The following is an 8,662-nucleotide window of genomic DNA, read 5'->3' as shown; positions in this document are numbered from 1 at the left end:
GTTGGACTGTCCCTGATGGACACTTGAAAACCGGCTCCGGCGGCAGAGCCGACCCACCAGGCCCAGGGGCTCCTGGGCCCTTCCTGGGGCTGTCAGGCTAATCCTGCCACCTCCTCTCACCCCGCCCCGCCCTGGGGATGTTTGCTGGGGTGACTAAAGTTCAAACCCGGCTGAAGCAAGCCCTGGGAGGCGCTTTAAACAGGAAAGTGGCGCGGCCGCCCGAGAGAGCCCGGGAAGCGGCCCCCGGAAACCAGGCAGCAGGCGGAGGCCTCGGGGTGGGGAGGCCGGACTGGCGGGGTGGGGAGGCCGAGCTCGCGGGGCGGCCCTAACCTCTCGGCTGCCTGCACCAGCACCTGCCCGGGGCTCTGGTCTCTCGGTGGGCACGGGGCTTTCTCTGCGGAAATGGCCAGGCTCCTGGGCGCGCTGGCGGCCCTGGACCGCCGAGCCCCCTCTCCGGCTGCTGCCAGCCGGGCTAAGAGACCGCGGATTAAATGCGCCTTGGTTCTCTCAGGGATGCTGTTCTGCTCCGGCTCGGGTCTCTCCCGCGCCGAGTTGCACAACAAACCATTTAAACATTTCAGCACAAAACCCGATCCATTGTGGGGCCGCACATTAAAAAGTGTTATTCTCTTTGAAGTTTTTGTCTAACGGCTATAAACTGAAAGAAAATGTTTTCCTATTACTTAATTCAATCATAGCGAAGAGACTTGGTAAAAAGCCCACGGATTTTGCCCCAAAGTGTGACAGAGTTCTCTTTGTGTTTGCTTATCCTTCGCTGTCACACACTTTAATTCGCCTCTCTTTATCTGGCATTCAAAACTTTCTTCAATGACATTCAATAAGGTCCAGAGGCTGGAGGGAGGGGGAAAAAAAAAAAAACCTGGTTATTCCCCTCACCACTACCCCCGCCCCCCAATATTCTTTCCCAGTAGCTTTGGCCTTGTTCGCATTCAGGGGCTCTTAACCCCTTCCTCCCCGGGCGCGTGGGGCGGCTCCCAGTGGAGCTCCACGCTGGCCACTCGCAGGCTCTCAGCTCTGGGTGCAGTGCCTGCCCTTTGCACCATCGGGCCCTGCTCGCACTCACCCCCCTCCAGCCTGCCTCTGCCCAGTGGAAAGCCCCTCTCTCCGCCCGGGTCCCGCATTTGGCTCCCTCTTAGGGACCCAGCCCAGCCCAAATTTCCCAGAGAGCAGTTAGAACTGGAATGCGTTCCGGTTGGTTTGCAGACACCACCCTAGAATGAGGGAGCCTTGGCGCTGAGACCCTGGTGCAGGGGCCAACCTTGCCCTCCATCCCTTGCCAAGCAACCATGAAAACATTGAACACTTACTCCTGCTAGACGCATGCCCTCCATACAGGTTGCTTCTCCCACTGCCCTGTTCCCTTTTACAGAAGCATTTATTATCTCCCAAAACAAATTCTCCTTGCTTTTTAATCAGTTATAATCTATTGCTGTTGTTATTAGAAAGATGTTGCCAATGATGAAGGCTCATACAGATGCTCCGGTTTGGGGCAGTCTTATTCCTGCGCACTGCTCCCCCAGACCCCTAAGCTTCCCCCTCCATTTCTCACAATTCCATTCAGGGCTCAAAGCAGGTGACTGCAGGGATTTGGTTCCAATAAAATCGAAAGTTAAACGTCATGAAAAGTCCCGGGCTGTAAATTCGAAACATTTATGCTAATTTTCCATTGTATGGAAAAAGCTCCTGGGAGAAACAGCTTTGAGCCGGAGAACGATTTAAAAAGCTGGAGCTGTGTACACAGCGCCAAGCGTTTGAAGTTGTTTAACCATTGTATGACCAAAAAGAAGAGAGTGACGCGGCAGGAGGAAGGAGCTGGGTCTTGGGGAGAGCGGAAGCCGGTCAGGGTGGGCGAAGTCAGCGGAAGCCAGGAATACAACTGTCCTTCGCGCCGTTCCAAACTGCGAGAAGGCAGTGGTTTCCCAGACCACTGCTGGAGTGTGCGCGAGTGGACAGGGTACCGGCAAGGTGCGCTGGCAGAGACTGTTCGCACTCGCCCCGTGTGGCGGGGTGGGAGACCTAGATCTGCGCCATCTCTGCTTGCATTCCCCATTCCCTGTCTCTTTCGTAAAGCTCGGCGACTTTTTTCCTCTTTTACACCCACGGCCCTGTCATTTGAAGGAAAGCGCTGGTTGCCCAGTATCTACCAAACAAAGACTGGGCGTTGTAGGCAGCACCAAAATTAATACTATTTGAGAAACTTAGAAAAAACCGAGAAACAGCTATGGGGCTAAGGCTGGATAAGGAATAATGAGCCCTGCTCCTCCCTCCCCGCAGACGCCTCCTTCACGCAGGAGCCCGGGTCTTCCTGCTTCCAACGCAGGAAGAGAAGCGATTCCACAGGTGGAAATCTGAGACCGGCTGGAGGGACACCCGGTGGTGCACGGCGCTGAGCTGACAGGGCTGACTGGAGACAGCATACTTTTGGGGTGCAGGGGCGATAACAGAAAGAAGGGGACCAGGAGCAATTGGACGGAGAATAAGAGGGTTTGCGCCCATGGGGATCTGCAGAAGCGAGGCCGCGGGGGTGCAAAATCAATAAGATGAACGGGCTGATCGCTAATGCAAAGCCAAAGGCGAGTAAGAAATAAAGAGAAAGAAAAGAATATTAAATCGCGGGAGAATGAGAAAATAAACCCGCAAAAGGGAGAGGAGGGGGCGAGGGCGCCTGTTACGGCGTGGGTGGGGTTGACAAGAATAGAGTACATTATGCAGTTCATTTAGTTAACAAGTGAAATAATGAGGAAGCGTGCAGAGTGAATGCCAAGAGAAAAGGCACAAAAACCCTATTGAGAGGCCGCGGCCGCTCCTGGCGTAGCCCATCACATGGCAATAGTCCTATTTAAGCGGCGCCGCCGGCGCCTTTCAGCACCACTAGCGCTGGCCAGCACCCCACGCTCTTTGGGCGGCGCCCGCGGCAGAGGAGGCTGCGGTTTCAGCCTAGGTCTCAGCGGCGCCTTCAGCCTCCCGGGCAGAGGCAGCTGCGGGCGGCCGCAGCCAGGAACAGCGCTTGGAGAGCCGGAAGGTCCGGAGGGCGCAGAGGGCCGGCTGGCTGCGGGGCGGCCGCGCGCCGGGGCCATGCCGCGCTCCTTCCTGGTGGACTCTCTAGTGCTGCGCGAGGCTGGCGAGAAGAAGGCGCCCGACGGCAGCCCGCCGCCGCTCTTCCCCTACGCCGTGCCCCCGCCGCACGCGCTGCACGGTCTCTCGCCAGGCGCCTGCCACGCGCGCAAGGCCGGGCTGCTGTGCGTGTGCCCGCTCTGCGTCACCGCCTCGCAGCTGCACGGGCCCCCCGGGCCGCCCGCGCTGCCTCTGCTCAAGGCGTCCTTCCCACCCTTCGGCTCGCAGTACTGCCATGCGCCCCTGGGCCGCCAGCACTCCGCTGTGTCGCCCGGGGTCGCTCACGGCCCGGCCGCCGCTGCCGCCGCCGCCGCCGCGCTCTACCAAACCTCCTACCCGCTGCCCGACCCCAGACAGTTTCACTGCATCTCTGTGGGTAAGCGGGACCGTTGTGCGGAAGGACAGGGCAGAGGTGATCCGAAGCAGGGTGGAGAGCCAGGGATGGAGGAAGAGGGATCCTGGGCTTTCTGCGGGCGGTAAGGGTCAAGTTGGAGACGAAGGAGGCGGGGGTTGCTTGCGGTGGAGTGCGGATTAAGGGCCAGGATACGAAGCCAGGAGTGGGGTGAGAGCAGACGTCCAGGTCCTGGAGCGGGGGCCGAGGGAAAGTGAGGGCTGGGATCCAGGGATCTCCATAAAGGGGTTCCAGGGCTGCGTGACTCCAGTAGAATCGGGATCTCGAGCTGGACCAGGAGGTGCTCACTGTAGCTCTTCTGTGGATTGTGTTCGGGGCGAAGGGGTGGGTAAGAGGTCAAAGTCGTAGGATTCTGGCGGCCGCCCATCAGGGGATTGGGCCCACAGAGCAGAGGTCTGATCGCTTCCCTCTCTGCTCTGCCACCTCCAGACAGCAGCTCGAACCAGCTGCCTAGCAGCAAGAGGATGCGCACGGCATTCACTAGCACGCAGCTGCTAGAGCTGGAGCGCGAGTTCGCCTCTAATATGTACCTGTCCCGCCTACGCCGCATCGAGATCGCGACCTACCTGAATCTGTCTGAGAAGCAGGTGAAGATCTGGTTTCAGAACCGCCGAGTGAAGCACAAGAAGGAAGGCAAGGGCAGCAACCATCGTGGCGGCGGCAGCGGCGGGGGTGCAGGTGGTGGCGGGAGCGCACCGCAAGGCTGCAAGTGCGCATCGCTCTCCTCAGCCAAGTGTTCGGAGGATGACGACGAATTGCCCATGTCTCCGTCCTCCTCAGGGAAGGACGACCGGGATCTTACGGTCACTCCCTAGGCGAGCGTCTCTCCAGGTCGCCCACCCCAGGACCTCCATGCGCCTCAAAGACTAGTCCTGGGACGCAGCGCTGGTTCCCAGGCACTCGCTGCCAAACCACTGCCTGGCATTGATTTGGCACGGCTTTGCAGAGGTCCCTGGCCCTGGGCAGGGCTGAGAGCTTGGCAGAGACTCGACCATGGTGTCCCCGCCTCAGGGCTCGCGCGCGTCCAAAGCCAACTCCAAGCTGTGAACATTGTAAGCGCTCGAGTCCTCCTGGGTAGTGCAGCACCGCGGCCCCCGTCGGCAAGCCTGCTTGGCGCTGCGCCTTGCGGGCAGCCGGCGCCTTATAGCCCTCCCTCTCTGGGCTGCCTTGGGCTTCCTCGCTTCTTCTACTCTCCGTCCTCGGTCAAGGTCGGCAGCCTTGGATGCTGGTTCGCTTCTCTTTTTAAAATGTCTTTTTGTTCCTCCCCACCTCTTTCCTGTGATCGTTTATTCACTTGGCCTGCGCCTGCCAACACACACATTTATGAACCCTTTTTTTCTTTTCCTTTTTCCTTCCCCTCCTCAGGGTGCCTCCTCCTTCATTTGGCCCATTTGTCCCTTGATCGGCCTTGCTGTCCTCAGTCCCCACGGCTCCTCTCACAGATGATAAATTTTACCCGTAGTATCCAAATTGGAGACACCGATCGCTTTGTTTCCTACACGCTCTTCATTCCTCTAAACACAGGACCCCGATCTCCCCCGCTGGCGACCCCACTCTTCCCCATCTAGACTCTGGCCCGCCCCATCCTAGCTGTGTAATTCAACGGCCTCTGTAATGCCAGAAAATATTTATTTATTTATTTATGTACAAAATTTTAAATAAACTTTTTTTTTTCTTAGAAATACCGGTGGCTCTGAGTCCAGAGGCCTCCGCTCTAGAGTAGACGGGCGCCGACCTGGATTGGGCGTCCTTACTGGGAAGGGTTGGGGAGGCAGTTGCAGGGTCGGAGCCGGCTCCTCGCCTTACAGCTCAGCCAGCGCCTCTCCGCACCCTCAGCTCCGCGGAGACACTGCCTTCCATGCCAGCCACATGCGCGCTAACGATTGTACTGCTCCGGCCCGGTGCTTACGCGTCGTGGAGCTCAGAGAGCTGAGCCAGGAGGGAAGGAGGGCGCTCTTCCTGGACTGCACCCTGGGTCCCAACCCCTGCAGCGCCTCCTTCGCATCTGGGATCCAGCCCCATGTCCAACCCTTGCAGTTTGCCGTCCTGTCCCGCAGCCGGGAGGGCAGAAACCACTTCCTCCATAAGCACAAGAAATTCATCCTTCTCTGCGCTTGGATTGAGAACGATTCGTTAGGAACAAATTCCCATTCTGCCGGATGGTGCAGACTCCTCTCAGAGAGGCCTCCTTGCTTTAAGGCAAATTCCGTTAGCTGAGTTCCCGGTGGTAGAACTTTTCAGGCGAGAAATCCGAGAACCCAAAGTGATCCCGCCCCAGGGAGTCCTGAGAGGGACTCTGCGTAGCTAGAGCCACGGCTCTGGGACCTCATGTTCTCACCAACTCTCGTTACAATCCTATATCCCCCTACAGCTTAGAATCCACGCCCCAGACCCCTTTGAGGACAAATGCTAGTCTTTTACTCCTTAAGACGGATAAGGAGAAGAAAGTGCGTGAGGTTCTGCCGATACCCGGAGCGCGCAACCGCGGGAGAACCGCAGTCAGGGACTGAGACCTGGGAAACTACTATCCGCGTTCTCGCGGCTCCCATTCGGTGTCCAGGAAACCTGGGCTACTTCTTTTCCTGCCAGACCCCTACTCCTACACGCACACACACGCACACGCACGCACGCAAACACCCCGCGGAACTCCTTGTATCTAGGCAAAGCAAATGCGGCTTTTCCAGCAGGAAAGACGATCCACCTGGGTTGCTCAACATTTTTGGAGCTAATTTCCTTTCCCCACCAAAACAGCTTTATTGAGCTGTTCGCATTAGCATCAAGTTCGTTCATTCAAACTGTGCAATTCCACAATTTTTAATATATTCACAGAATTGTGCAACCATTGACACAATCTTATTTTAAAACATTTTTGTCATCCCAAAAAGAAACCCCATGCCCATCAGTAGTCACTGCCAGTTCTCACTATATCCCAGCCCCAGGCAACCACACACCTACTTTTGGTCTTGTATTAGTCAGGGTTCTCCAGAGAAAAGAACCAATAGGCTACATGTAGTTACATGAGGAGGTTTATTCTGGAATGTTATATCAGGAAGTCCTGTGATATGTCATCTTCAAGCAGGAGAAGGAGGAAAGTCAATGATGTGATTCAGTCTGAGTCCAACCGCATCAGAACCAGGGGAGCTGATGGTGTAACGCCTAGTCTGAGACCCAAAGCCTGAGAACCTGGGAAGCTGCTCATCTAAGACCCAGACTCCAAAGCCCCAGAACCAAGAGCTTGTCGGGCTTATTTCTAATAAGCCCCTTTCGTCTTTTCCTTCAAATCGAGCTGAGTATAGTGGTGGGGAGTCTCCCTCCAGTCTCCCTGGAACAAGAGCAGGATCTGACTCCCCAAGGAGAAACCGTTGCTGGTTCTTCCTGGAGCTAAGCACCTGAGTTGTACTCTTAGACTGATGAGGGTCTCTATCAGTCTGAACCCCACTCTAGCCGGGGACCAATTCTCTACCATCCCAGGAGGCGACGTTGTGCCAATCTAAACGAAGCAAGGTGCTTTAGGGCATACCAGTGAATAGAATCCTAACTAATGTGTTATTATCAGTAACGAGGCTGATGCTTTCTGAGCTTTGCGCGTTTGCACGCTGCTCTAGGGCCCTAGGGTGAGTGCAGTTGAGCACTCGTAGCTCCAGTACGACAGGCCAGTCTCTCTTTGCTGGGATTTGGGGGCAGCTGCGGCAGCACAAGTTTCTGGAAACGAGTTCATTGTGGGTGTGAAGGACCAGCTTAGAACTAGCTCCTCTCCCTGATTACAGGACGGGGTGGTCTTGTGCACCTGGGACAGGCTTTAGCCATCACTCCGTGTCAGGTACCTTGATCCAAAATGCACTTTCAGACCTGCCAGGGAACCAAGTTGGGAGGGGATGGAAATGGCGGTGGGAGAAATAGGAAGAGGATGGACACACACACACCCGCTCTACTTGCACCCACTTCTTCTCTCCGCCCTGCATCTTTTGGTTTTACCATCCTGCCCAGGGGTTCCTCCTGTTCCCAGCTGCCCCCAGAGTCTGCAGATCCACAGCTGTGAGCTAGGTCCGCGCGGGCCAGTTCTTCCAGGAGTGCACGTTTCCTCCTGTCAGCTTCCCAGGGATTCATTTCTAGACCAGGCTTTCAGCTTTCTGCTCTGCTTTAGCGAGCAGCTGAAGAAAAAAAGCAAGCCTCCTTGTGGCGATCCCAGTTGTTGCCAAGGTGGTGACGGGAGCGCAGCGCTGGGGACTCGGAGGCGGCTGTGGCGCACGGGGGCTCTCAGCATCCCGCCACCGGGAGGGATGGCGACTGGCGATCGAGTCCTAGCACACTTCCACTCAAACACTCCTCACCCTGCAGCCTCTGACCTGAATGCAGAAACAGTTTGAGTCTTGCGTTGAGCGGGCTGGGAGGCCTCCTCTTGGGTCAAAGCCTCTTCTCTGCCGCCTGTGTTGACTGCCAGCGAAGGGCGCAATTGCAGTTTGGAGCTACCGGCTCCTCCTCTGGGGAGACCCGATCCAGCCTTTAAACCACCTTGCTGTAAGCTGGAATTTGGGGCTTACAAGGCATATTGTGAAATTAGAACCAGACTGAATTATCAGGATGAGATTTCCCGGAAATTAACTTTTAACTTGGCTAATCCACCTAGGGGTCCCCGAGTTTATTTCAAGGACAGTGCCCTTTTCTCTGTGCAGTATAGTGGCTAGGACTGTGGGCCCTGCCAGAGCTTGGCTTTGCAACCCACGTCCACCATTCCCTAGTCTTGGGCAAGCCACTTCCTAAACTTCAGTTTCTTCCTCTGTAAGTGGGGATTATGTTAGTCGTTCCCCGACAGGGTTGCTGTGCAATATGAACGGATAGAATTCCTCTAAAATGCTAGGCAGAATGTCTGCGTGTTCCAGCCAATGTTAATTAATACTGTGCTTGTTAGCGTTGCAGTTATTACTTGCGGTGTCTGTAGATGTGCCTGGCGCATACTTAATGCTGAATTATTTAATGAGTGCTGAAAAGTGACCACTCGCACTCAGATTTAGGCCCAAATCTACCACTGAGGGAGGGGCTAGAGAACACTTCAAGTGCAAACATTTCCTGGACTCTGCGGAATTAGTGGAAAATAAGGAATGCTCCCCTCTGCCA

At 56.0% G+C, this 8,662-nt stretch overlaps 1 protein-coding gene across 1 annotated transcript; it reads left to right on the top strand.

Annotated features, from left to right (window-relative positions):
* The first annotated feature begins 2,888 nt into the window (after positions 1 to 2,888).
* GSX1 (GS homeobox 1) lies at positions 2,889 to 5,170 on the top strand. The gene is made up of 2 exons (XM_010336883.3): positions 2,889 to 3,511; positions 3,977 to 5,170. Exons 1-2 carry the CDS (start codon positions 3,097 to 3,099, stop codon positions 4,360 to 4,362), a joined length of 801 nt encoding a protein of 266 aa, XP_010335185.2. The 5' UTR covers positions 2,889 to 3,096; the 3' UTR covers positions 4,363 to 5,170.
* Positions 5,171 to 8,662: the final 3,492 nt, after the last annotated feature.

This window comes from Saimiri boliviensis, chromosome 16, assembly GCF_048565385.1.
Source record: "Saimiri boliviensis isolate mSaiBol1 chromosome 16, mSaiBol1.pri, whole genome shotgun sequence".
Taxonomy (NCBI): domain Eukaryota; kingdom Metazoa; phylum Chordata; class Mammalia; order Primates; family Cebidae; genus Saimiri; species Saimiri boliviensis.
This window is presented reverse-complemented; position numbering and strand designations above follow the sequence as displayed.

Bases quoted from the DNA above. Each gene is read 5' to 3' on its own strand.
- GSX1 (XM_010336883.3), top strand. From the start codon at position 3,097: ATGCCGCGCTCCTTCCTGGTGGACTCTCTAGTGCTGCGCGAGGCTGGC. The intron at 3,512-3,976 runs GTAAGCGGGACC...TGCCACCTCCAG, and splicing joins GTTTCACTGCATCTCTGTGG to ACAGCAGCTCGAACCAGCTG.